A 26,692-nucleotide genomic window follows, 5' to 3' on the forward strand; every position below is an offset into this window, starting at 1 on the left:
ACGATAAAATAAAAAAAATTATTGGGACAAGCCGACAAAATACTGGGAGAAAAATATTCAGGTCAGATGCGACCAAAGATGAACACTTTGGAGGTCATTGCACACACACAGAAACACAAGCCTATGTGGCAACACTGCGACAAAAGTGATGTTTTCAGATGGGAACATCATGGTTTACAGTGTGTGGTGGAGGCAGACTTCATATCACTGAAAAAACGATAAAGAAAGAAATGTGTCTGGTCATTTTTTAGAAGAGTTTAAGAAAACATGAGTGTGTATTTCAAGCGAGACAACAAACCCAAACAGAGAAAGGGGATTATTAACCAGTTCTAGAGAAAGAACCCCCTAAATTGTATCCAATTAAAAAAAATATTAATTAATGCAAATTAGTGCTTTGCATTAATTGATTAATAATTAATTAATTATTGCTCTCTCTAATTATTGCCACCAGAACCAGACAGTGTGGAAAACAGGTCAAAGTTACACATAAACAATGCACGTCATACAGGAGACATGTTGAACTCGATACCAAGTAAGGCTTTTTCCACACTAAGATTTCTATAAGTATGTTTATTTCCAGTAACATTATTTTTTTTTTGATATACTCATAGCTTCATTAATCGACTAATTTGCTTCAGTTTCTTGAAGTTGCCAACATCTGGTGTGAATTTCATGTCAGTAGAAATATTAGTACTATTTTTACTGAGAAAAACGTCGACATGTTCAATACTTACTTAATACCCCACTGTGTGTGTACGCTCTAGAGTAATCAACAAATCTATCACATAGGAGAGAGTCGAAACTACGGTAATTAGGTCTGCAAAAAAATAAAAATAAATCATAGCCCTTCAAGGACTCAGGCATTAATCAACCTGACACTGCTGTTCATGTCCTGCAATATAAATTTTCATTATGTTAGCAGAAGCTGAGAAGTGAGGATGCATAATGTTTAGAGCCTCTAGCTGAGCTGAGCGTCAGGATGTGTTGGGCAGGAAACAATGACATCAGAGAGAGGAGCGGAGTTGGGGGAGGGAAGCTGGGAGTAAAAGTGAGAGAAAAATGCTGTAATCCAGCAGGCTCACTAGGTACAAACGGATAGAAACCGATTTATAAAACTCCATCCTGCTCTGCTTAATTCATCCTGACTGGTCCTCCACACACCAGCTGGATATCTGATCTGGGAAGGATGGCCGGGCTCTAACACATTAACCCTTAGCAGGGCTTCTGAGAGCTACAGATCTATTATTCCTCATCTGGAGAACGAGCAGAAAAGTGTTACCAGGCATCAAGCTACTTATACAACAGAGTTTGCAGCACACTTTTAGAGGGGATTTTATTTTGGCTGAAATCCATCTGTTGCATTCCGTGATTCAGCAGGTCCAGCTCATCTGGTCCAGGAGGAATGTGTGCCTGGTTAAGAGGCATGAGGCATATCCTCCTGACCACCAGTAGTTCATTTTTGTCCTCTGTAGAGGACATTTCTAAACTTGAATATCTCCCACCCCCTGCATTCTACTGAATTAATTCCTTTTGGTATCTGGAGAGGACATTTAGGGCTTTTCAATGATACCACATGTGAAGGGGTGGAACTTTTGTACGTACCTTTTTATAATTCATAAAAATGGCATTTATCAGTAATAACACATTTTATGGGAAGAGACAAAGTAAGTGCATAAAACCTTTTATTACCTTACAAAGACTGTGGGATTTAAAAAAAAAAGGTGATTGGACAATATTTTTTTTCCTGGTAGTCAGGAGGTTAAAGATGCCCAACTTTACCAACCACAGTCTAAAATCTCCTCCGTATGAACAGCTTCTAATACATCTGAAGCTTTTCTGGAGCAGCATGTAGCTTGCAAAGTGAAAGCAGATGAGTGTTTTTGTTTCTCTTATTAAAGATGAAAACTGCCAGTACAAGAGCTTCAGCTCTGCAAACAGACTGCCAATGCAGGCGCTTTGCCCAGATGGTTGAGCATGCACAGCATCATCTTTTGTATATTTTTATTTTTTTTTAAAGTGAGTAGTCAGGTTTGAAAACTGAATCTACTTTAAAATTTGAAGTTTTAAAACGACTAAAAGCTAGCTGCAGGTTTTGTCTTGATTTGATTTCTTACTTTGCTTCCAGCACCATTAAGAGACAAAAACATCCAGCGTAATGTGTGATACCCTCAAAGAGAATCAAAGAGTGCCCTCTACTGGCTAAACAACAGAAGAGCTACACCGCAATCCATCTCCAAAGTGCATTTGTGTTCAGAAGGTTGCACACCGTAGCAGGATCTCAGCTTCTTAGGCTATTTTTTATTTATTATTATTTTTAGAGTAACAGTGAGAAACACCATAATTCATGGACGAGTGAACAATTGTGTTTGCTTTTTTTTTTTTTTTTTAACAAAAACAAGTAAAAAAATAAAACTGATCAAACATCACAAACCTGAGTTCTTCATGTTTTCAGACGCACAATTAAAATCTATTTAGAGTGGCTCAATCATATTAAGGTCAGTAGACTCAGATCGTCTCTTCAGGACCTTAAACTCCTCAAAATGATCTGCATATTCCGTCACGTTCACTTTATGAACTGAACTACAGAAACAAATGACTTGAGACACGTGTAGATCAAGTGACGACACTTAAAATCAAAAGAGGAAGTGGAATCATGTCGTTTTTAAACAGCATTTATTTAGCTTTCTCCATACAATACATTTAATGTTTAACAGCACATACTGTATTCTGAAATAACTCTCAGTATAAAATAGGGCTTCTACAATCAAAGAATAGTCATACAATGCTCTGAGGGACATGAAGACTACGGCAACAGTAAAACACCTCCATATTAAAGAACAGGATATTGAGAGAAGTGATTGTATTTGCCGAGCCGCCGCTGTACTACGCAGAAGTCCCGACCCCGGCTCTCAGAGCATCCGACATCCTGCAAGAACCCGTTTTTTTTGTTGTTGTTGTTGTTTGTTTAATCGTTTCTCAAATAAAGGAACAGAAAAGACCATGGTAAAAGCAAAAAGAATATAATGTGTTACGATGACTAAAAGGGTTTTGGTAACCTGGATAAATCTGACCTTTTGTTTGGACACTGAATATATACCAATGTCAAAGCATACACAGCATTATGACTGCTAATTGAAGCTTATATTGAGTTTTTTTAAATTATTTTTTATTTTACAATCATATATTAAAATGTTTGTGACTGGTGCTGAAAGAGACAGGATTTTTGTTTCTCCCCCCACCCCCAAGTGTTTTCTTCACATCAAACACCGAATCACAGCCAAAGTATACTGTACTATCACTGAAGCCACAAGAAAACCAGCTTATTTCAACGACATTGGCCAATTAAAGCTCGTCTCGACAAGGAGCTTTTCATCAAGGAGCAGGTGCGCATCAGAGCGTCTGGGCCTATACAGTGTCTGTAAATAGAATACATACAACATTGACCAGCTTTCGTGTTACATGGCTAATATATTTAGGTGTCGAGTATAAATTATACAATGTTTCCAATTGGGTATGAAAATAGGCCAAAGTAGAAGGAAGCAAAACGAGCCTGAGAGGGAGGCCGAACAACGGGAGAGAGAGAGACAGAGAGAGAAAGAGAGAGAGAGAGAGAGAGAGAGAAGATTTGTCTCAAGTCTTGAGGTAAGCAATGTGTTTCAGTATAATGCCCTACAGACAATCATACAGTTACAATCATTAATTCTCTATGTACAAACTTCCTGATTTACATACACTGCACTGCTCGTCAGCTTAAAAACGTCTTCGAACTAAACACGAGACCATGGCGATGGTGCGGTTCACTTCAGAACGAGGCGGAGGGGAGGGGGGGGGGGGGGTGGAGTCCGACTTCACGTAGCCCGTTTCATGGGCCGGGCGATTAAAACGAACATCACAATATGGCTATTGAAGATGGCCTGCTTCCTCTTGCATACGTCAAGCACACTTATCAAATATCTACAACAGTGCAAATTTTCCTCATCAGTTGATTCCCACCTCCGAAACGCCCCGCACCAATCGGATAACTAGCAAACTACATGAGCCCGTTCTTTAAGTTATACCAATGGGAACAGGAGATGGCGAAGGACAGCTTGGAGAGGTTAAAAAGACGTACGGACGCCGGCAGCGTGTCAAAGTATCCAGGATGCTGGCAGGCGTCATGCTGCATCGTCTGAGAGAGGGAGGTCTGATTTGACACGGTGGCTTGAAATCAAAGAGAAAACAGGGACGTGAGGACAATCTGACTGGATCCAGTGGATGTGCAGCAAGAAGAAAGTCTGGTAACAACCCCAGTAATAAATAAATAGAAGGAAATCCATAAATAAAGACACATGTGTAATAATGATACAGGGAATAGGCCTTGAGTACATGAATAAAATGAAAAATCTACTGGAAGCAAATTTATAAGAGCCGTCTTAGTCCTAATTGATGGTCTATAGAAATGTTTAATTTTACCAAACGTTTAGCACTCTTTCAAGTGTGAAGACATTGGTTACAGACGCCTTTTTGAACTTCTGAATGTTCCTGTGAAGCCACAGTTCACATGCAATATATAAAAAAATGAGACCAAACAGTCAGACGAGTTGCCATGGAGCTCTGGAACAATTATCAGGAAGATGTGTTTGAAAAAAGACAAGCAATGCACTTAACCACAAAGGCCTCTATGAACGCTCACTGCACAAGACTCCACTACCGAAGAAAAGGCATGTTGAAGCTCTTTAACATTTGCACACTGAACATTTAGCCAAGCAGATGAAATACTGGGATGATATAGTGTGAGATAAGGAAAGATGAAAAATGTGTAGTAATAGGGACAGGCAATAACTGTCTTGCTTATAGATATTTTTAAATGTTGTTGCTATAAATAGCATAAAAATATTGAGATGACATTTTAAGTGCACACTGCCCTCTCAAATTGGACTTTCTTGATAAGAATCTGAAGGAGGAATGAGGGAAAAACATAAAGCTGAACTTGAAGCCAATCAAAATCTATGAGCTTAATCAGAGTGCATTAACAACCTTTTAAGATTCAGAACTAGTTTCCCCATACAGGAGACATCTTCTTGACATAGGTTTTTTATTTTTTTGACATTTATTTTGTGAATTTTAATTGCCATATTCAATGTCTACTCCCCGTGTCATTCCACATTTAAAAAACTAAAACCTAATGAAATTAATGTATTACTGTGTTTTGATTTCTTTGTACGTGTGACTCGCTGCGGTTGCTACCAGGACCTAGCTGAACTTTGTGTCAACAGTCCTCTTTACCAAGGAAACCGTTGGTGCCGCGGTTCAGGACTTATGTCCCCTGCCATAAGGTGCCAAAGTCTACCATCGCCACCTTGAGTTTGAGCTCAACGCCGACGACCTGCATCCCATCAGAACGCGGAACATGCTGACTGAGGAGGCTGAAGAAAGCTATGAAATGCATGTGCTATAGTAGTAACAGTTTGCACTCTCATCGACACTAAGGACTGGAACCGAGACGTGACATCAACAAGCTGTACGAAGAGGAGGAGGCTATAGGATGCTACAGTACTAGAGCTACCTGAACATGCTACAGATTGAGACTACCTTGACGGGAGGTGGTTTCTTGAACGCATACGAACTGGACCAGCTTCACCGACGGGCTTGCCCCTCTTAGAGCAGAACACTAAAGTATTTGCTTAATGACATTTTGTTTTAATGTACCATTTTAAGCCTGACTCCAGTACCGGTTCTGCAGCTTAGTGGATCCAGGGGCTCGGTAAAGCTAGCCTATTGTGTGCAAAAGAAAGAACCCCCCTCCCCCCGTCATCTGTAGTCGGTTCCTCATATGACACACACACACACACATTCGCTTGCACGAGTGCACAAACCCTGAAATTAGGAACGATTTCTATCATCATACAGCACTAGTGTTTTTGATTATCATAGAGAAAGAGCAAGGATTGCATACTGTACCATACATCTCCTAGGAGAGGCACCCTTCATCAGCATCAGATCAGTTAGTTCACCTCACACGCACACGCATCCACACACACAAGGAACAATTGATAAGTAAAACAAAAAGAAGGAAAGAAGAAGAAAATTACAATCACATGCTTCATAACGGAATGTAGAGAAAGTTCAGATCAGACTCTTGGCTACGTCTGGGAGCGAGCGCACACTCTAGGCATGGGCTGGCTGTAGCATCAAGAGATACCAAGGTTAATCAAAGTTCTGAAGTAAAAACCGCAAAAAGACATCCACCGCATCATTTGTACGATTTTAAAGTCCTCTTAGTAAGACGTGCAGCGTGATTGGAGGTTTCTCTGGCTTTAAGGAGCAAACCACTGCGTTGATGCCCCCCTCCATAAGTTGCTGCACACAGCCAGTCAGCTGGCTAAAAGAAGGCTACTGCACTTTTCCTTTTTTTTTTTTTTTTTACAAGACAGACAATTTTGAGTGGATGTAGTTTCTTTAAAAAAACGAGAAACACTATGGCGTGGAAAGTAGGTAGTGCTGTATTAAGTAAGATTAACTGACTTTTCTGTTCTGACATTAGACTGTAATGAAATTATGTCATGTTTTAGAGTTTAGGGTCAACACCATGATATATTTCCATGGTATATTTCTTTTTTTACTTAAGCTCATCATACCAGGACAATCTCATTCCGGCCCATGCCTAACACTCACACACCCACACCAATGAAAAGTCTTCTTTCCTCTACTTGCAAGAAGAAGTTAAGAAGTGAGACGACTCACGAATGTTCTGATAGAAGATTTCTGCTTTCCACCAAGACGTCTGTCTGACGCGCTTTTATGCACAACTGGGAAGTCGGAATCAAACAGACAAATGTTCTTAAGATGGTAGTCTTTAAAAGTGATATTTAAAAGTCCATTTATGGGTAGTTCGCTAAACCTGAATCCAGTTGATCTGTTTCGACTGGTTTTATCTCCACGCATACGCTAGGCGACTTGTGTTTCAGTCACCTAGCGCAAAATGATCCCACCTTCAGATCGAGCCTAAGGTTTCTATAAACACGGACTACAAATGATTTCTGATCCCTGCCGAAAGAACTCAAAAACCTCTCTGGGTTTCTCGTCTTATTCCTTCCACTCAGCACAGCAGCACACCGTCTTCGACCCGGTTTGAGTTTAAACGGCGCTGCTCTCCTGCTGCATGGTTCCTTGCTTAGAAACCCTTCAGACATGAACATGTTCATTTTGGACTTCTAGACAAGTTTAACAAAAGGAATTTGGCAGCTGTTAATTTGGCTACGACAACTACGGAAAAGTGCAAATATTCACTTCCTTTTGCTCTTTTTTTTTTTCTTTAAATGACATCTTACATTAAAAATCTTTTTTTTATACATATGACAGACCTACGTCCCGAGGTTCAAGAATAAATTAAAAACAATAATCATATATAACTCTGAAGGATCACCAATCTTAATCTGATCAAAGTGCAGCACCCCAGCATTGTAGGAAGAATAGTGTGTGAGTCGATCCGGGTAGCAGACCTCGGATCAGCGACTGCCGAGCTGTTCTTGCTTTGACTGAGCCATTCACACTTACGAGTGTCGGACTTACTCATGGACAGGATAGCTCACATGCGCACGCACACGCACACGCACACGCACACACACACACACACACACACACACACACACACACACACACGCATGCACGCATACACTGACTCTAGTTTAGATAAGTCTGGCCTCTCCCTCCATGTCCGGTGGGAGGTCACACACTCCGGTGAAGTGCATCTCCTTTCCCTTGCTTCCCTGCCCTATCCCAGCTCTGGAGCCCCCCAAGCTGGGAGAGGGCTGTTGGGCCTGAGGGTCCGGCGACGTCCCACGGGGGATCCCACCCGCCTGCCTCTCCTTCAGGAAGACCTCTAGTCGGCGCAGCATCTGCTTGGGGTTCTTTTTGGCAAACAGCTCCACTTCTACGAGTTACAAGAAAACAAAGGAATGCTCAACTCAGTAAAATCATACATGTTTGTAAAAAGAAAAGCAAAACATTTTACAAAATAATATGAAAGTTAGGACTGATAAAACTGGCATATTGTGCTAAAAATATGAAGCCAGGAACTTACGTAACATAATATTAATAAATACATTTCTGTTGATTTTGTTTACGTGCAATTCTATTTGTGGCAGCCAAATAGCTTCAGTTCATCCAGACTGAAGCTGGAATTGTAATACTCCTTAGCTGCTTAGTAAACGTGAAAAAAAAAAAAAAAAAAAAAAGCAGCTACTGTTTTTACCTTTTAGCACAAAGCCAGAGTCAGCAATCGTCTTCTGTTGGGTCTTCCACAGCTGGTAGACGTGGAGAAATGTGGCAACGTAAAACTCATTGAGCACACCGACCACTTGCTGACGACGATTGCACTCCCTGACACAGACACGGGAAAGGGGAGCTGTCAGAGGCGACACATGTTGAACTTAAACGATAACGTCGCTGAATCCATGCAGTCCTTGTGATTCAGTTATTATAAAAAAATTACTTTACACTTAATGAAGATGGACCCACAGAAAGGAGCATTCAGTACATGATGTTCTACAAGCGTTTCTGTCATTTTGTTGATCAGTGCAAAGCAGATAAAACAAAAACGAAGATAGAGGAGGTGTGACTCACTTGGACAGGGCCTCCTCTCTCAGGACTTGCAAAGCAATGCGGGTCATGTTGATTGACATCACACAGAATGGGAAGTTCTACAACATCAAAAATACACAATAAGTAAGGCATTATGCAAAAGTCTTCCTTCATACTTTGAAATTTTCTTTAGAAACTGGCAATTTTTTTCAGTTTCACTGAAGGTTGCTTAAAAGGGGAAATATTATTGCTAAACCGCTCACCACTACAAATTTTATTCATCGTTTTTTTTTTTTATCACTGGTTGAGAGAAATATGTCCAATTTTGATCTCTGATTGGTTTGTGCATCTCTACAAAAAAAAAAACTGAACTAAAATTGTAGGCAAATGGTTTAATGAGAAGCAGGTACTTTGTTTCAATGTTTAAAATTTCTGTGGTTGCTCAACAGAAACAACAAGGATAACAGTGTGAAAGATAAAAACAATATCTCTACACATACGTATGCGATTGCTAAAGACTTGAAAAGTACTATAAGAGAGACAACACAGGCTCTATTTTTATCTCACAAGCTTAAGTGAATGGATATGGATAACAGTTTCAGAGTAGAAAGAATTTACAAAGCAGGGTGTGAAAAGTTAAGATATTTCAGAATTTCTAGCAAAGTTGCAGTTCAAAATAATTCTCTTGTATTTACATCAAATGCTAGCATGACGTCTGTAGACTCTGCCATGAATAAAATATTTCAGGACTGTGTTTTGTGAGTTGAAGACACCTGTGTAGGATGCTGCGACAGCTTGTAGATATCTCTTGCCAACGGCAGAGTTTCTGGGTCCATCACGAAGTACAGAGTGTGCATCAGTCCAAGAAAGCCAGTGCCACGCAGGTCAGTGGCCGGGTCAGAACCTGAAAAACACCAAACCAACGTAATGTCGCTTTGTTTGGTGGAACTGATGTTTAGCTTTTTGACAGCAAAGTTCTATCAGGAGATCCGGTTTTAGGATAAAGATGGATCAAATAACTTTATCGAGTTGAGTTAGTCTCTCAACAAATTTAAAACACCAGATGTACGATCAAATAGCTGACCCTGAAAGCCAATGTTTTCCCAGTGCGGACCGTAGCGAGGACAGTCCAGCCTAGTTCCAATCAGCCTTTTATGTATGGTCTGCAGGACACGCATATGGACTGTTTGGCTGTTATCCACAGGACCTACACACACACATACAGAGAGATCAAGCCATTTCTTTATAAGACAAACTGTGGATTTGTGATTTGGCAAATCACACCACCACACACACACTCACACTGTGCAATGGCAAAGACAAGATCCCTCTCCTCCAGGAGCTCCCTGTGCAATCGCGGCGGTCCGAACAGGAAGTGTGCGATCGCAGCCAGACCGGTCCTGCGAATAGTTGGCTGGATGTTTTTCTGCAGATGGGGGGTTTTAGATGGGGACGACAAACACTAAATAACTAATTCTCATATTTAACACGTCATCACGCTAATGACACTGCACATATTTAACATTAATGCATGAATTAGAATCCCCTGCGAATAGTTGAAGGTTTTCCATGGTCTCTCAGAAAATCAGCTGGACTTTTTGTTTTCCAAATCAACATTGCTTACACTTACATTTTCTTTTATTTGCTTACAACAGCAGTAAAGCACAACAACAAAAAAATGTCTACTGAAGGGCTGGCCACTAGAGAGCAGTGTGAACTGTCAGATAAGAGGTATTTCTTAGGAAAAAAAAAGAAAACTGCCTGGTTGAAGAATAATCCTTAAAAAAAGGAATGATGTCAAATACACATCTGGAGGTCAGGTGTGTGACGCACAGTAAAATATTGCATTTCTTACCAGCAAGTCCCCAAGGTCTGTGGTCTGGAAGTACTGCAGAGCTTCATTGAAGGAGATGAGAGGCGTTGGGTTTGAGTCCTCAGTTAGAGCTGTTGAGGCGGTCAGTAAAAAAATCTGAGAAACCTACACAAACCTCAACACGCCCGGCCTTTCCTAGTTATTGTGAACAAACCTTTGGCGAAACAAGGCAATGTAATCCATCAGTAATCATTTTCCAGATACCTTTAATAAATCAGTTCAGTGTTTTATCCATGCCGTCTCCTTGGGCTAATTTAATTGCTTCCAACTTACAGTTCACATCAAAACTGATTTGTTTCCCCCCCTTCTGACTCGAGACAGGTGAGGCAATGAGATGCAGCTGACCTGGTTGGATGTTATCTAGAGCCTCCCACTCCTGCCTGGCCTTTTCCAGCTCAGCATCTTCTTGTTCTTCTGTAAAAAAAAAAAAAACAAAACAAAACAATTCATAAACTGGGACAAACAAATCATAACTTCACTGCAGCCTTCAACCAGGAGAAGCGCTGCACTCGTCATGTGATGAGACTCACTTTTTGCAAAGCTCTGCCAAAAACAACTGCACAATATTTAGCATAAACACCTATTCAGGTATGAAAAGGTGTGTGTGTGTTATTTACCTGTGGGACTGGGCTTGTCTCCACCTGCCGTCAGGTTCTGCAGGATGCCATTTTGCTTCAGTGCTGAAATCTAAACCATAAATGCATACCGTATTACATAAATCCAACTACTGTGAGTAGTATTTGCCAGATGTTTACACCCACTCCTGATCAGAATGAATTTAGTATTGATTTAATTGTTTTATTTGGTTGGTGGGCCATTCTCATTTAGTCTGTTTGAACCTGTAAGTCCCGCAGGATTTTCAGCACCACTTTGGGAGGCGATTACCATTTTGACCAAGTGATCTAAAGTTCAAAATCGCAAAATTTCTTACATTTACAGCATCAAACAAAACAAACCCTTTGAAAAAACCATTCACCTCCTCGCCTGTGGAGGCGCTGCACCAAGAACTACTGAAGGAAACGACATGAAAACCTTTGAAGACTTGGACGCAACTTCTTCGTGAAATGTAAACCATAATGGGACAAAGTTATATTTTAGTGGTTGTAGGATTTCTCTTTTGTCCACAGAATATTTCTCCCATTAGCACTGGACTCACATGTTTGTTTTGGTTGCAATTACCCAGAATGCCCGGCGCTGGAGTCTACCGACTCCTTTTGTTCTGCTTGCATCCATATATGCATTCAAACCATACCAGAGTTCAGGTCAACCAAACTGAGACCTTGGTTTTTAGGCGGATCAGGGTTAGCTTTCTTTAGGTTCGAATGAACGCTGATGTTGAAACAAACTGGACTTCCTTGGCAAACAGACTAGAGTTTGATTAAAGTAAACTAAAGCAGGGGTGGTGTGAATGCAGCCTTACAACCTGCTGTGTGAGATGCTGGATTGTTTCTGGGGCATCTTTACACAGTATTCGCCCGGCTAAGAATTCGTGATGGATCTGACCTTAAAAATAATGAACATTAAGGAAATTACGCCTAAAAGTCATGATGTCAGTACCAGCGAACCAGGTTAAACAGGCTCTACCTTTTCAGATAAGAAGTGAGGTCACACCAAAATTGCCCAAGATGCTTGTTCTTGGCAACAAAAAAAAGTGGTTTCTCTGCAACTCGATAAAGAATACTTCTCTAAATATTAGCATGCAAAGAAATACAAGGACGTACGGTAATTAAAAGCTCAAATTTCACAACATGCATGCTGATGACGAGTGTATGTAAACTTCTGACCAGGGCTGTAGTTGTTTAACAAAGCTTTATTACCGGCAGAGATCTGAAAGGTGCGCTGCCGTTGGTGTGGTCTTTCCCATTGTGACCTATGGCCACTCCATTAATGACCTGCACAAAAACAGGAGTTCACGCTGGTGACTTAGTCTTCCTAGAAACAATTAATTACGTGGGATCAGAGAGAAGTGGCTTGCAGCTTACAGGCTTGTAGGTGGAATGTCCATTGGTGATGTCCTCTACAGGCTTCAGTTCATGTGACAAACCATTCAGACCCTGACAAGATAATAAAACAAACGACACATAAACTTTTACTTACTCAGAAAGTGAGAGTCATTATGAAAGCAGATCTCATATTATGATTTCATATATTGCCTGAAAACTCTTTACCAATCTTGGAGGAAGGAAAAAAAGTAGAAGTGCTACATTTATCATAACTCATATTTGAAAATAATAAAACTTCCTGCAAAGACAGCAGCCCGAGTTAATGATCCCCTCGCTTTTTTTGTTTTTTTTGCAAAAACTTTCACTCAATGGCCGTGCAGCATTAATCATATGATTATCCGACCATCTGCAAACGCTGCACCGCGCAAGGATAGAGGCCAGGCTGCTGGAGGTAATGTTATGGCTACAAAACCAAGTTAGGGATAAGAGAAATGCGATGTCAGCTGCCACTGCAGCAACCTGCCGAGCAAGCCAGATCAGAGATTACAGCTAAGGCAAGAGAGACATCAGCTGACCTCAGGCTGCAATTTCAGCAAGGGTGGCAACCTGCTTTAAAGAAACATTTTTCTTAAAATTCAGAACCGATCAAGACGATGCCTGGAGAGAAAATGTTCCCCGCTGGAAGGGGACACTTGGAATAAGGTGGAAGCAGAGTGAACTCAGCTCGGTTTTGTTGAGCAACATAGCAGGTGCTCCTAATGGTGTTAAATTAGCGTAAGCCCAAACACCGCAATGAGATTAAAGCTTGGATTGAAAAGAAGAAGAAGGGGAAACGAAGGTACCTCTGTGTGTGATGTGACGTCAATGTTTTCTTCCATTGCACGTAATCGTGTTGACTGTTGATGTTGCTCCCGATCGTGGCCTCTAAAGGCTCCCGCAGTCATGAACGGAGATGGGCTGGGGAGTCGGGGCAAACGCCAGCATGGTTTCTGTAGTGCACACCTGGAGGGACTCAAAGTCTCTATCTACACTTTTCTCATTTTCTCCTCGCATGCGCAGAGATCTTCATGTCAACAGCCGGACTTTACAGAAACGTCACTGCGATCCATATTGTCTGGATCATTTCGGGGTTTTTTTTCCTGTTCTTTTCTTGTCTGCAGCCGAGTTCGGGTGGTTTCACAAGCCTCGATTGTGGGGGAACGTGCGTATGCAAGTCGACGAGATCTTCTCAGAATTGGTGCGTAGTGTCATGAAACCCTGCCTCCTTCCTCTCCTCGGCGGCTCAGCCCCACCACAGGCAAACAGAAGCTGCATGATGCTGCTGCTTCTCGGGGCTGGGCTCTCCCCGTCCAAGAACCGTCATGATTCTGGCACCCAGAACAAATGCAGTTTGTCAAAAGCCGGGATGTTGTGTGAGCTCAGCTGCAGCGGAGAAGCCAAGAAGATATTGCGGTGTGGGTCATGTAGAAAAAGTTCTTGTACGGTCCAACTCTGAAGGAGGAAGCACGCAGTATCTGAAAAGTATAATAAGAGTAATAATTATTTTATTTGGAAGGAACAACAATATTACACCCGAACATGAAAGGTTAAAATATAAATAAACTCTTATAAAAGAAAATGTGATTAGTTCTCAGCTCCACCAGTGTCCATAAATAAATGCTCTAACACAGCGCGCGCACACGCACACACACACCCACACACACATAACTACAGAGAGAAGCTTGTGGAAGAAAACCCAAAATGTTTGACAAAAGTGATGCAGTTCAAAGGTAAGACTACCTTTGAACTGCATCAAATGTAAATTTATACATGTATAAATTTACATGTATGCAAATGTATACATGTGTGTATAAATTTACATACATGTTCTCAGTATGTAAATTTACTTACTGAGAACATGTATGTAAATTTATAATATTGAAGTAGAGATTCAACTAATGATTATTTTAGTAACTCATTATTTGTATTACTAAACCCTTTTTTAAATGGCATTTTCTGTAGATTTAACTATTTAAGCCTTTTTAAAAGAAACAATAAAAGAAACATATTAAAAGATCTAAATAAGTAAGTCGATTCTTTTTTTTAAATGATGAAATAAATTATTGCTTAAAATACTACGTAATATTCCTGTAATGAACGAATGATCATTTACAGTACCGATTAGTACTGTAAATGTACTAATCGGTAAAGAAATTTGAACCCAGTTCAGATTTCTTTACAGAATCTGAACTGGGTGAAGATAAAACTATGCCACTTGAGGTGTCCTGTGTCCTCTTGTCTTTAAAAACATAACCATATTTATAGACAAAAACGGGTTTTTTACTCTTAAATGCAAATGTATATATTTTTTGTACAATCATGGCTTAATTTCTGCTCTGAGTATGTTGTCTTTTCAGCAAACTACCCTTTTGAGTCTTAATTCTCCAGTTAATGATTAATTTATTACCAAATACATTTATGATTATATCAATAATCAATTAATCATGATAATCTTTTCTGGACTATATTGAAGATATTGCTAAATACATACGACATTATTTCTTTCATTTCTGTGGCGTTTAGCAAATAGTTGATAACCGAAAACAGGAGAGGTTTGGTCCGATTTAATTTCAGACATTGAGAAAAATGTGTCACTTTATTCGGAGTATGTAAACTTCTGTTTTCAACAGTATTAATAGTAACTTATTATAAAATATAGTAGCATAACGTGTTCATTACCGAATTACAAAAGAGTTATACTTCACATTTTATCATTATCATATTTGTATTTGCATACAGCTTTCCTCGTGCACGTTTTTTTTTAACTATTTTATTGTAACCAACAGCTCAGCACAGTAGCGGAACATGTGTTAATCGTTTAAAACTCAAAGTATTGCAGAGTGAACGCACAGCGCCATGTCAGAAGTGTTCATTGAGCTGAGTTTCTGCGCTGACAGTCTCCTACAGAGGCGGTGACAGCTCCAGCCCCAGCAGCGGTTGGTCTGCCGTCAGCTAGCAACCAGTATCTCTAGCAACCAGAAAGCTAGCAGCCCCGCTGGCACAAAGACGCAGCTACAGCTTTATAGCAAACCGAGAGCGTAACAAATTACATTTTCACTATGCAAGCCCGTCGAAAGTCTCTGGCAAAATTCTAAATATTTTTGACGTAAATACTACGCGTAGTTAAGCAGCCATTTCCCACTAAGCGTAGAAAAGAAAAGCCAGCTGCCAGGCTAACTAACTAACGGGGCTAGCTGGAGCTCTACTGAACTGTAACGGAGATGGAGTCGATCTCCAAATCCGACAACAAGGCGCTTATTAAATCTACTTCAGACTTTATTGTCTATGAAACACGCTCAACACATGACATGCAAAGAAATGTCCAGCCTTACTGTGCGATAAGAAGCGTGCAAAAAGTACCTGAGTTTCTGATTGTTTCTCCCTCCAATCTCAGCTTCCCTTCCCCCGTTCAGTAGCCACAGCAATTTCAAGTGCATCCTGGGAATTGTAGTTTCCTGTCAAAGACTAAATTCATTACGTCATTGCTTTCTGGGAGCTAAGGTGGAGTATCTATGACAGATTCCTAAAACAGCCCTTTCCCAATGTCTTTCTCTGTCTTTACGTCAATGATTTAACGCACTGATGAGATGTGTAGAAACCAGCCTCTCTTCCACAGTAAGTGTCCCTATTTTCAAAGTCTGTTCCTGAAGTTAAATGTGAAATAATGGTTCTATTTTCATCTTAAAGGGATGGTTCGGTATCTGTAATGTAAGAATATATTGTCCTATCAATATCTGTTAAGGTTAACTTACTATGTGCAGACCCAAACACATACTTTTTCCTTACTTTTTACAGTTCTGGTTAGTATTTTTTTCTAATTTCAGTTCTGTTACAAGGAAGCTCCATCCATTTTGCTCAAAAGATGTTGTTATTATATCATCCATTGTCTAAATGTGTATCTCCAATAGTAATTGGGCAAAGGAGGTTTGGGGTGATTCGGAAAGACATATTAACCTTACATTCATGTTTTTGACTGTGGGAGGAAGCCAGAGTAACTTGAGATAGCCCATGCTTGGAGATGGAGAAAACACTAACTCCACACAGAAAGACCCCAGGCAAGGATTCAAATCAAGGACCTTCTTGCTGCAAGGCAACATAACTAACGAACATACCACTCCACAATCTACGTATTCTGCAATATGCTTACCATTTACTATAAGATACTGGAATCGTCTTATCTTTTTTATCAAGGCTTCAATAACATGTGTTCCTCAGAACGTGCCCATATTCACCTCAGTACAGGAAAAGAAAAATTAATTAATCAATGCTGGCATCACTGCCAAGGATTTAGTGTGGTTGCCAGGAAGCTTGTTTTGTCTGTCTCTCATTGCACGACTTCTTTGCAAAGAAATTATTTCCCTTCTCTGGTCCAGGGTCAGGTTTGTCCCACATCTCCACCTAATTGCACCAGTAATGGAGCACGTTCTGTGAATCTCCTCCAGTCTGATCACATCTGCTTTTGCTTTCATTTTTAGGGCATTTGCCTGTGGAACGTTCTTTCAAGAAAAGTATTAAATAAAGGAGGACTCGGCGCTTAAACGCCAACATGTATGTCCCGCTAAACATTTGGGAGTGAATATCAATCCCCATATTTGTCAGGAACCCAATCGTTTGATAAGGTTTGCGGAAAAAGGGAGAAAAAAAGAAGCCCTTGATCCTGAAATCTCAGTTCCAGGTTCGAAGAACGTTTTAGAGCTTTAGTGATACAACATAATCACACAGATATAAAGCGGGATCATAGAGAACTTCTGTGAGACGGGAAGTGAGAGTCCTACACCGTGACTCATTCTGGCCCCGTTTGTCTGCGCTGCGTCCAAGAAAATGATCCGTTGCAAAACATTTTGGAATGAACAAAGCTACACAAATTTGGCAACGTGTTACATAACGGGCAGTAATGAGGGACAGATTTCCTGTTTGGAATGAAAACTCTAGTTACTTGATCATGGGGAATGTGCTGCTGGCTCAGATTGAACTGCTGGAGCTGCTGGGCTCCTAACACATCTGAAAGGCCAAACACCTGCTCATTCTGGCAAAACCAGCGGTGAAAGGCCATCAGAAAGGAGGACAGTGTTTCTGACGATCAACTTTTTTACAGAATTTTAAGGAAAGTCATTAAATCGTTCCACTTCCTTTCCTGTCTAATAGCAGAAGAAACAAAGTGAACTCTCCAATCTGAGTTCTAAGGCTAGCATTCAAGTTTGTTTTTTACTTGTGAATAACCGGAGGACCAACTAATTTTGCATATTATGTTCTACAAAAACCTCTTAGGAGTTTGTGTTGCATTTTGTCATGTTAACAACAAAAATCAAAAGCTTTCTTTATATATTTTAAAGTCAAAGATGTGTGCATGTTCCCCTACATTTATTTATTTTTTTACACACACCAACTGGAAAACTTTGTGATCAGCCCCTTTTAGTCTAGTGCATAGTGCAAACAAGTATGCTTGCAAAACTAATATTTATATGCGTGTGTAAATTAAACATATGACCAGATACATGTTCAACAAGACTTTATTCCAGTTCTAATCCAACACAATTATTAAAACTTCTTCTCTGAAAGCACAAATATCAGTGACACCCTGCAGTCGCTGCAACTATGCAAAAATCAATAAATAACATGCAGACATAAAAGTGCATTTTCACAAACAGGGGCAAGGAAATTAGTTTGGTTGATACTGAAAGAGACTCGTCAGCAAGGGCTGATGCTTGGGTCAGTTAAGAAATATATGTATTACATAGGGGAAAATGCTATGAGTACCCAGAGTCTTGACTTCTGTTAACAAATAATGCATGATCATACATTAAGGACTGGGTTACACTGAAAGGTATAGCAGCTGAAAAAAAACAGGCTGTATTTCACATATAGTGCACTCTCCTTTGGTGTTTACATTTTTATTTTTTATTTTTTTGTAATTTAAACTCCATTAAATGTTAAGTGCAAAATGTTTACATCTGAGCATAACTGCTTTTGATTGGGAAATCTGAGTATTTCTTAACTGTGTTTTTAAAAGGACATAATTAAAATTTGATACAATTTTAAAGGGTGAATATCAAAACTCTCTTCTTTGCTTGACAATCACCCATATCAGGTAGAAGTGCACACAGTGCACATATATAGAATAAAATATATATATTTTAAATTTTATAGGCTTATCAACGACAGCGTTGTGATTATGTGTGTTTAACTCATTCTGTTTTTAATGAAAAGTGCTGAGATTTTTCTCAAGATTTCAGAAAAGCACAACCTTCCCAGGATCTCGCTAAAACTCACTGGAGTGTCTACTTTTTCAGTGACTCTAAGCAGATTTAGATGAGATTTTTTTTGATGAGCAGAAGTTTCTCTCTCTCTGTTGGCTCAAGAGGCGTCTCGTGTCAGCAGGCGTGAGCCGTCTCCATGGAAACGTTATTCGCCATCCTGTTTCTGAGGTGGCTGGCAAAGTCCACCTGCGTCTGCGAGAGCACTTTGTTTATGATTGTCTTTGGGATCCAGCCCTGCAGAGAACAAAGACAAATCTGGGATTAGACAGACTCCCATGGCTTTTGGACACAGTTTTTAGTTTAGGTTTGTGATTGCAGTATTCTGATGTACCTTTAGATCTAGGCTCAGCAGCCAGGTGAACTTAGTCTTATTTGGGTCTTCAGCAAAAGGCTTCATCACTATACAGGTAGGCCCATTCTCGGCTCTGCAAGGTGTGACAAATTATGCCTGATTTGAACAAATCTGAACGATAATCTTGTGTGTCAGTATACCAGGCAGATGATCCGCCTCATTCGTTTACCTGATTACACCTTTCTGCTCCGGCATTTTCGGATGCTGAGTGGACATTCCAGCTAGGAAGCAGGTGGAGCCTCGACGTTTGGCACAGCGGACGCTCACAAAGTCCCTCGGTCCCACCACGTTGCCTGGCGTCTCTGCCGACACTTCGTGGGTCACCATGGTGTCCTGTCCGATCTTTTGAAGAATCTGGGACATCCCGGTTTAAAACGTCACCAATGACCGTGAGTTTAAGACCTGTGCACCGTTTCCAGAGTCATCCCCAGTAAAATATTTCCGTCTTACTTTGACTTGTTTGACGTTGGGGTTCCAGTCTCCCATTTGCTCCATTTTTCCCACCAGCTCTTCGTACAGGTTGTCGGGATGTTGCTCCATCACCACTTCCAGTTTGAACACCTTCCCAATGTCTGGCAAGACCTTGCTCAGAACCTTGTCTCCGTTTGCCTGCAGAAATGCGGGAAGAGATCCAGCAGTCATCTCCCTCGCCAAATAAGATGGATCGCTTCTGTCCGAGAGTTGTATCCATTACACCCAAAGTTAATTTAAACTTCAGTGAAAGCTTGGCTTCTGCATTGTACTCACAGCTACAGTTTCCACCGTCCAGCCATCCTGTTCGCTGAGGATGCTGATGGCTTTCTGCAGTGCATCCTCTCCTTGCTTCACGTAGGACATTTCTTCCTCGTTGTACACTTCCTCCTCCTGAATGCGAGAGCCTTAAGCAGAAAGCATGTGTTAACTCCAACTCCACGGGTCTGGGATGACATGTGTTGTAGCTTTGTAAATTCAGTGCAACAACTAGAAATCTCAGAGACTTTAATGCATCTAGGTGCTCAGCGTGATGTTTTTCACATTCCCAACAATGATCTTGACAATCTAAAAATCTACATTTTCAGCAAATACAAGTAAAAGGTGCATCAAACATTGCTGTAGGGTGACAATTGGGCATTTTCTCCAGAGATAAGTTAAAAATCTTTATCTAATATCATGGGGAAAATATGTGGGAGAGAAATGAATCAAGTGAGAATTTGGGCTGAGCAATATGGCTAAAAAACAAAGGGTCCAAAATTTGATACTGCATTCCTGCCAATATGTATCAATATTCTCTTAAAACAGGTCTCTCTTGAAAATGACACACCATTTATCACTAAGATTTACCTGGACAAAAAAACAAAGGTAAAATAAAACGGGCAACAAAACCCCCAACTCACTGAGGAGAGAGCTCCGTCTGCGGACTTGACTGATCCAGTTGCTGGGGCCTGGACCTGCCAGCCTGTTCAGCTCATAATGGATTGCTGTCAGGGCATTTCTTCTAAGACCTGGAAAGCAGGAGAACATCACATTTACAGGTGAAACTGCGAGAAAAACGTAAGAACCACATTTGGCTCTGCTCTGCGTTCTTTCGTTTGTTCATGCAGACCTCAGCTGGAAAAAGTGTGGATTCAAGCAGGAAGTCAGACAGGCGGTAGAGAAGTAGGTCAAGGCAGCTGATTGTCAGCCCAGTGGGATTCGTTCACTCACCTGTCATGTTCCTCATGTGCCGATAGGAGATGCCAGCACACAGTTTGAAAGTTGCGGGCAGCATTTTGCTTTGTAGGAGTTTCTGGCACGTTAAACTGAAAAATAAAGTGTTAAAAATAACTGGGAACACAAGCAAGAGGTTAGCCTACGTCCGGGATGCAAAGGTTCAGCAGAGTAGAAGAGACAGCTGCAGAGGCTTTCCGACTTCTATCTGTGGGATGTTTGAGAGCTCTGGTATATATAGGAGCTTCCCTCCCTCCCCGAAGGCCATCTTGCTATCACCAGATAGATAAACAGGAGAACCGACTAACCGATCCAACGGCCGTGTCATCAAGGACACTCCAACGGACACGACAAGCATTTCTCACAAACTCTGTGTGAGATAACGTCCAGTGCCCGGGCCCACGGATTCACACGTAAACAAACATGCCAAGGCGCAGACGGCCTCCCGCATGGGATGGCATCCAGAAGAGAGAGGTCAGTGGGGCAGACCCTGAGTGACTCAGCCATCCAGCCTCACGGACCATGACCGCATAATCACTCCGCAACTCAAGGGCAACAATGTTTCTCTTAGTTTGGCTCCTTTCTCCCATAAGAATGATGGATGTCTCAGAATAAGACTGGCAAAAATTCAATGTCATAGGAGGAAACGTCACGTCAGCAACTCGAGTACTCCATCTGGCTTCATGGATTCTCTTTTTAAATAGATAAATTCAGTGGACTTTTTTTCTTAAAGCGCAGAATATTTTTTTTATTCCTATTTTATTCCTATGAAAACTTTAATAAACCAAAACCAAGGAAGGGTTCATCTTTTTATAGCATCACTGTTATCTTACGTCAATAGTTAAAAGAAAAATCCAATAAAAAATTGTTTCGAACAAAATAACCTTTGGTTCATTTATTGTTGTATGTGCTTTGTATGAGTCTCTTTTTTCTAACATTACATCTATTATCTTCTCCTAAAAGTCTTAACATTAACATTTTGTTTCCTCTTATGCTCTAGCATCATCAGCCAGATTACCGTTTCTGGAATTTCACCCAAAAGCATAGATGATTAGATTTGGTAAGGATAAATTACATAAAGCTGTGTGCGTGTTTTAGGAACCTTGCTTACTCCATCCAATCCAAACACAAGTTATCTAAGGGTAATATTGTCTCAACAGGCTCCTCGTCAAGAAAGCTGTCAGAGGCAACAGCTCAGATCAGATCAGAGCTGGAAACTTGTGAAGAGGGAAACCGCTTATGGGATCAGAGTCAGAGCAAGCGCAGAGAGAGAGAGAGAAAAGAGGCGTTTAATAAGTCTCTGGCAGGAAGAAAATAGAAACTGAAGTCACCTTAAACTGTGACCCCACGTCCTTGCGGTCGGGTTAACTCGTTCAACATGAGAGCAAGCAGGCGTGTGACGTGTTGCTCGTTTTGTTGCTCGTTTTATTTTACCTTTGTTTTGATTCATCACGCAGTGGAAAAACTCCCATGTATCTTGTACAGTAAAGAAACACGAGACAAAGAGAACTAGAAACCAGGTCATAAGCCTGATCCAATGAGTTCCCTTTTTATTGGCAAGTACGTGATTTTCTTTTAACAAGGCTCCGGTTTGCATCACATCACTTTTGTCTAAAAGTTAATCCAAAGTTGAAAGCTAACGATAAACAGTCTAAGAACAAGAAGGTTTTTCTTAATTGCTTTCTGAAGCTTTTGGTTTCCTCAAAACAGATTTTTAATATGCTTTACATTATGATTTGCTTGAGACGTTTCTTATTTCATTGGAATGTGGAGCGTATTGTAAATCAGTAAATCAGTAGGTTTGTCAGGGGGAGGGAAAATCATGACCTAAAATTTCAGCTATGGTGACACATTTGTTGTCATAAACTTCAACCTCATATTTTTCACAGCAAGTCTTGACAAGGTGGTTTTGAAACTATACCATTCAGCTTAAAAGAGAAGCAGGTGAGCCACGTTAACACAAAAATTGCATTTTGAGTTTTTAATCCACACTGCTGATCAAAGTGGAAAGACAAGGTGATCCAATTCCACACAGCTGGATAGTAACGACAGCAAAAACTTTAAAATGCTGGAAAAAAAAAGAAAGAAAGAGGAACAGGAGACAAAAGAAACAGAGCGATTTACTAAAAGTGACATGTAAACTCAATCTAGTCATTCATCAGCTGATCAAAAGTTTAAGACAACAGCTAAAAGGAACTGAATGAACTGAAAGGTATTCAGTTCTTTATTAGGAAATGTTCAGTCTGCTGGTTTTTGTCTCTGAAACAAAAATAAATTTCTAATTAAGAATATTGTATTTTTATATATACACATATTTCTATAATTATTTAATATTTGTTCATATTTTGAAACTGAAGGGATCAAAGAAACGGATGCCATCTTCGTTTTCTTCATTTGAACAACTTAAAACAAAATACTTCAATTCTTCAACACAAATGTTTTAATTTTGGTGTGTTTAGTCTGACAGAGTAATGAATGGCCACCCCCATGGCCGCCACTTCATCTCCGCTCGAGTGCAAAAGCCATAAAAAAGGGGAATTGGGTCGATGGCTTATAACACGCCGGCGACGTGTGTGAATGTGGCGTCACGGTCAAGTCCACAGAGCAGTCGGGGGAAAGAAAGAGGCAGACGAACAGATGAGTATTCAAACTATGATACAGTTTATTAGGACTTGATTGACACAGTGGGTTTGGCTTTCACATGCACTCAGCACTTTGCTGTACATCACATTAAGAAGGAAAATTCCCTCATAGACTCCGCTCCGTCTGCGACTCCTCCTTCCTTTCCCTTCCCTTCCAACAAACTGTGTAAGTCTATGTGTATTTGTGTTTCCCCCGCGAAGCAAACAGAGCATGACAGTCAGATAATAAACAAAGTGCTGATGTCTGTGTGGGCATTGTCTGGAAATCATGCTAACAAGGAGGCACTTCCGTCTGAGTCAGATACTTTTTTTTCCTTTTCTTTTTCACCTCAAGAGGAAAAGAAAAAAAAACAAAACAAACAGGCTTGTGTGAGATCGGTAAGGACGATTAAAATTACTGCATGGAACAGCTTTCGCCAGCTTAAAACAGGGAAATACACCACATTCTTAAAAACGAAGCAGAAGAGCCAGTGCTCTCCTTCCCTTTAATTGGCTGTGCTGCTGCGAGAAGGCCACTTCTTTGTGTGGGGATTCTCTGGTGTCTTCCTCCTCTTCCTCCTCCTCCTCAGCTCTGATGCCAAGGAGCTGGGCTGATTAAAGGAGATTCAGATAAGGTAAACCTTTCAGGTAGCTCTCGATATCCTGTCTTCGGGTTACAGTTGGGACACAAAACAAGAGGAAGACCCTTTAGATTTGTGAGGCATTTTTGAAGAGCGCTGAGGGCTTAGTGTAAACGGACAAAAAAATAAAAAATAATATATAAAAAAATAATCTGTACATGAGACAGCAATGGCTACGCAGCAATATCGTTTACATGGAAAAGGCATAAGGAGAGCGAGAAGAACACTTTTAAGTCTCGGGTGTAGAAAAAAAAAACAAGCGGCTTGTGACGGTATCAATACAAGGATGTGCCTTAATGATCAGAGGAAAGACATTTTCATTTGGTAACAAAAACAGCTCAATGGTATTTTAAATTGTGCAACTTGTAAGTCATGCTGAGTGCATGTGTTCCTCTCCACTCCATGGGGACTGTGCAGATAACTACCAAAAAAAAAGGAAGAAAAAAAAGAGAGAAATCTGTTTCTGTACAGCATATTAATTAGTTGTCAAACTCCACATAATGCCAAATATAAAGTGACGCCGTAAACCGAGGGAAACGTCCGCGTGTATAAGATGGCAGAGTCGGAGGAATGAGGTATGCAGAAGCGAAAAGGGATACAGCTGTCCACACTTACGCTTGTCCATGCAATGAAAACACAACACGATTCTCACAAGTCTGAGTGTGTTCGTAGTACGGCGCCTCGCAAAGCTACTCCCTTCTGTCGCGTTTCAATCACAAGCTTTCGTTTGGGATACTGTGTGACAGGACACAAAACAGCACATGTACTTTAGAAGTGGAAGAAAATGATACGTTTTTTTTTTTTTATAACTACAAATGTGAAAAGTTTGGCATGCATTTGTATTGACCACCTTTTACTCTCATACCTTGAAATAACTAATAATAAAAAAAGACTATCTTTTTCAAATTTAATCCTAGCTGTTCTGTGAAGCCCTCTGTGGTTTGTTAGAGAACATTACTAAAGAAACAGCATAACGAAAACCAAAAAGGTCAGAGATTGGGGGCAGATTGTCAAGATATTTAAGCAGTTTTGAGTTCTCAAATAACATAAACTTAGAAGAGCCTCTTACAGAAAAATGTTCAACAACCCATCAATTTGCTATTCTAGACTTGCACCGCTCAAAGTTGCAGCATGCTGGAGCAGCAGCGCCGTGTCCACATCCACGACGACTCTGAAGATAACAGGACGGTACGAATTGTGACGACATTTCATTTCCCTTTGGGATAAATAACATATTTTTGAGTAGAACTGAATTTGAGTTGAATGAAAAGTGGAAAGGGAGAAGCACAGATGCAAGTTTAAGAAGACAAAGCCTTCTACATACACCGACAGGTTCGTCTTCCAGCGGAACCAGGACCCTGAACAGAACCACAGCTGCAGTGGAATGCCAAAGATAAAGTCTGAATCCAGTTGAGAGTCTTCAGATATCTGAAAAGGTTCAAGGTATTTCGCAAAGTAGAATTGGCAAAAATATGTGAAAAAGCCGTAAGAGGCGAACACCAAATGCAGCAAAAGGTGGTTCGATAAAGTATTTACTGGAGGAATTAATGGAAATGCATGCCACACTTTTTAGATTTTTAGTTTAAATAAAGTTTAAAACGACATGCCATGGGCTACATTGTGTCAGTCAATCATAAACTCCCAAAGAAACCCATTGAAGCTTGTGGTTATAATTAACGATGACTTATTCAGGAGGTATGGATAGTTCTGGAAGGCGCTGTACTGTATGCGTGTGTGTGTATGTGTGTGTGCTTGAAGCTGTATGATATGTCTGCAGGCTCATATTTAAAGAAAAGTCTATAAATGGGATCACACATTCTGATCCTCCTGTAGTTCTACACAACAGCTAAAAACCTTCAAAAAACCAACAATTCAACATGACAACAGTATCACAAAACTAGAACCGCAATCTTTGGCCTGAGTGTACGCGAAGGCAATGTACATTGTGTGTTTGAGGTTGCTGAGGTGGCGTGTTCTGAATGTTTAGGAGTGATCTGAGGTCTGGAAGGTGAAGAACGGAGAAAGAATAAGTTAAGAGTTGTGCAGATGGCGACACGTCAGGGGGAAGCAGAGAGATGAGAGAGATATTGGTACAAGATACAAGCTAGAAAGTACAAGACTGAAATGAAACCCAAAGAAAAAGACCCTTTTTTTTCTTTGAAAAACAAAATTCACTTACCCTTACCCCCACCCACCCCTACCCAACCTTTATTCCCTGTGGTGGTCTTTATTATACAGTGAATCCCCTGATTATCAGTTTGTTTGTTTTTCAATCCTTTTTCTGGTTCAAGAACAACAACAGTGGCTCTGTTCTACAGTCCAACAATCCTGAGGGAAAGTAAGGTTTGTCTGAATATTTCCAAACATCTCCACAACATCAAGTGTCCTACTACTATTGCCCAGGATCTCAGGGCCCGGTCAATCCCCCCACCCTGACCCCTCCCCTCCCTTCCCGACCATTTAGGCTTTCAAACAGGCTGTCTCCAGCTGCTGCTCAGGCCTTTGAGCTGCGGACCAATCAGCAACAGGGAAGCCCTTCCGAGCTCCTTCCCATCTGTACGTTTGTGGGTTAAAAGTAGGTCCCACACTGTCAGCTGTGCCACTAGGGGGCAGAGTTGGACATGGAGTCCACAGAATTTACACTGGAAGACTGCACACGGCTGTTGGAGATGGACACGTCTGGGTGCTGTGGCGAAGCAAGGAGAGAGATGGGTTAGT

General features: G+C 40.7%; 3 protein-coding genes across 4 annotated transcripts in view; all 3 read right to left on the minus strand.

Moving 5' to 3' along the window:
- Positions 1 to 2,656: 2,656 nt before the first annotated feature.
- elmod3 (ELMO/CED-12 domain containing 3) lies at positions 2,657 to 15,885 on the minus strand. The gene is made up of 13 exons (XM_008419146.3): positions 15,778 to 15,885; positions 13,221 to 13,892; positions 12,418 to 12,489; positions 12,253 to 12,327; positions 11,053 to 11,122; positions 10,781 to 10,849; positions 10,418 to 10,506; positions 9,865 to 9,988; positions 9,647 to 9,769; positions 9,336 to 9,466; positions 8,605 to 8,681; positions 8,234 to 8,361; positions 2,657 to 7,912 (listed from the first exon to the last, which is right to left on the minus strand). Exons 2-13 carry the CDS (start codon positions 13,320 to 13,322, stop codon positions 7,668 to 7,670), a joined length of 1,305 nt encoding a protein of 434 aa, XP_008417368.2. The 5' UTR covers positions 13,323 to 13,892; positions 15,778 to 15,885; the 3' UTR covers positions 2,657 to 7,667.
- Positions 15,886 to 17,911: 2,026 nt separating this feature from the next.
- star (steroidogenic acute regulatory protein) lies at positions 17,912 to 23,261 on the minus strand. Its single transcript, XM_008419148.3, has 7 exons — positions 20,710 to 23,261; positions 20,400 to 20,507; positions 19,774 to 19,904; positions 19,477 to 19,635; positions 19,196 to 19,380; positions 19,006 to 19,099; positions 17,912 to 18,908 (listed from the first exon to the last, which is right to left on the minus strand). The coding sequence occupies exons 1-7, from the start codon at positions 20,771 to 20,773 to the stop codon at positions 18,789 to 18,791; spliced, it is 861 nt and encodes a 286-aa protein (XP_008417370.1). The 5' UTR covers positions 20,774 to 23,261; the 3' UTR covers positions 17,912 to 18,788.
- An 89-nt stretch (positions 23,262 to 23,350) lies between these two features.
- Positions 23,351 to 26,692, minus strand: part of grk5l (G protein-coupled receptor kinase 5 like) — a 35,453-nt gene continuing 32,111 nt past the window's right edge. For both annotated transcript variants that reach the window (XM_081610539.1, XM_081610538.1), the window contains exon 16: positions 23,351 to 26,660. In XM_081610539.1, coding sequence (XP_081466665.1) covers positions 26,612 to 26,660 — 49 coding nt within the window. In that variant the 3' untranslated portion in view covers positions 23,351 to 26,611. The remainder of the gene's footprint in view (positions 26,661 to 26,692) is intronic.

The sequence above is a fragment of the Poecilia reticulata genome, chromosome 9, assembly GCF_904066995.2.
Source record: "Poecilia reticulata chromosome 9, P_reticulata-male-v2, whole genome shotgun sequence".
NCBI classification, from domain to species: domain Eukaryota; kingdom Metazoa; phylum Chordata; class Actinopteri; order Cyprinodontiformes; family Poeciliidae; genus Poecilia; species Poecilia reticulata.

Bases quoted from the DNA above. Each gene is read 5' to 3' on its own strand.
- elmod3 (XM_008419146.3), bottom strand. From the start codon at position 13,322: ATGACTGCGGGAGCCTTTAGAGGCCACGATCGGGAGCAACATCAACAG. The intron at 11,123-12,252 runs GTAATAAAGCTT...TTTATGGTTTAG, and splicing joins CACCTTTCAGATCTCTGCCG to ATTTCAGCACTGAAGCAAAA. The intron at 9,467-9,646 runs GTCAGCTATTTG...GGTGTTTTTCAG, and splicing joins GGAAAACATTGGCTTTCAGG to GTTCTGACCCGGCCACTGAC.
- star (XM_008419148.3), bottom strand. From the start codon at position 20,773: ATGCTGCCCGCAACTTTCAAACTGTGTGCTGGCATCTCCTATCGGCAC. The intron at 19,905-20,399 runs GTGAGTTGGGGG...TTTCTGCTTAAG, and splicing joins CAGACGGAGCTCTCTCCTCA to GCTCTCGCATTCAGGAGGAG. The intron at 19,381-19,476 runs GTAAGACGGAAA...GGGATGTCCCAG, and splicing joins CCAACGTCAAACAAGTCAAA to ATTCTTCAAAAGATCGGACA.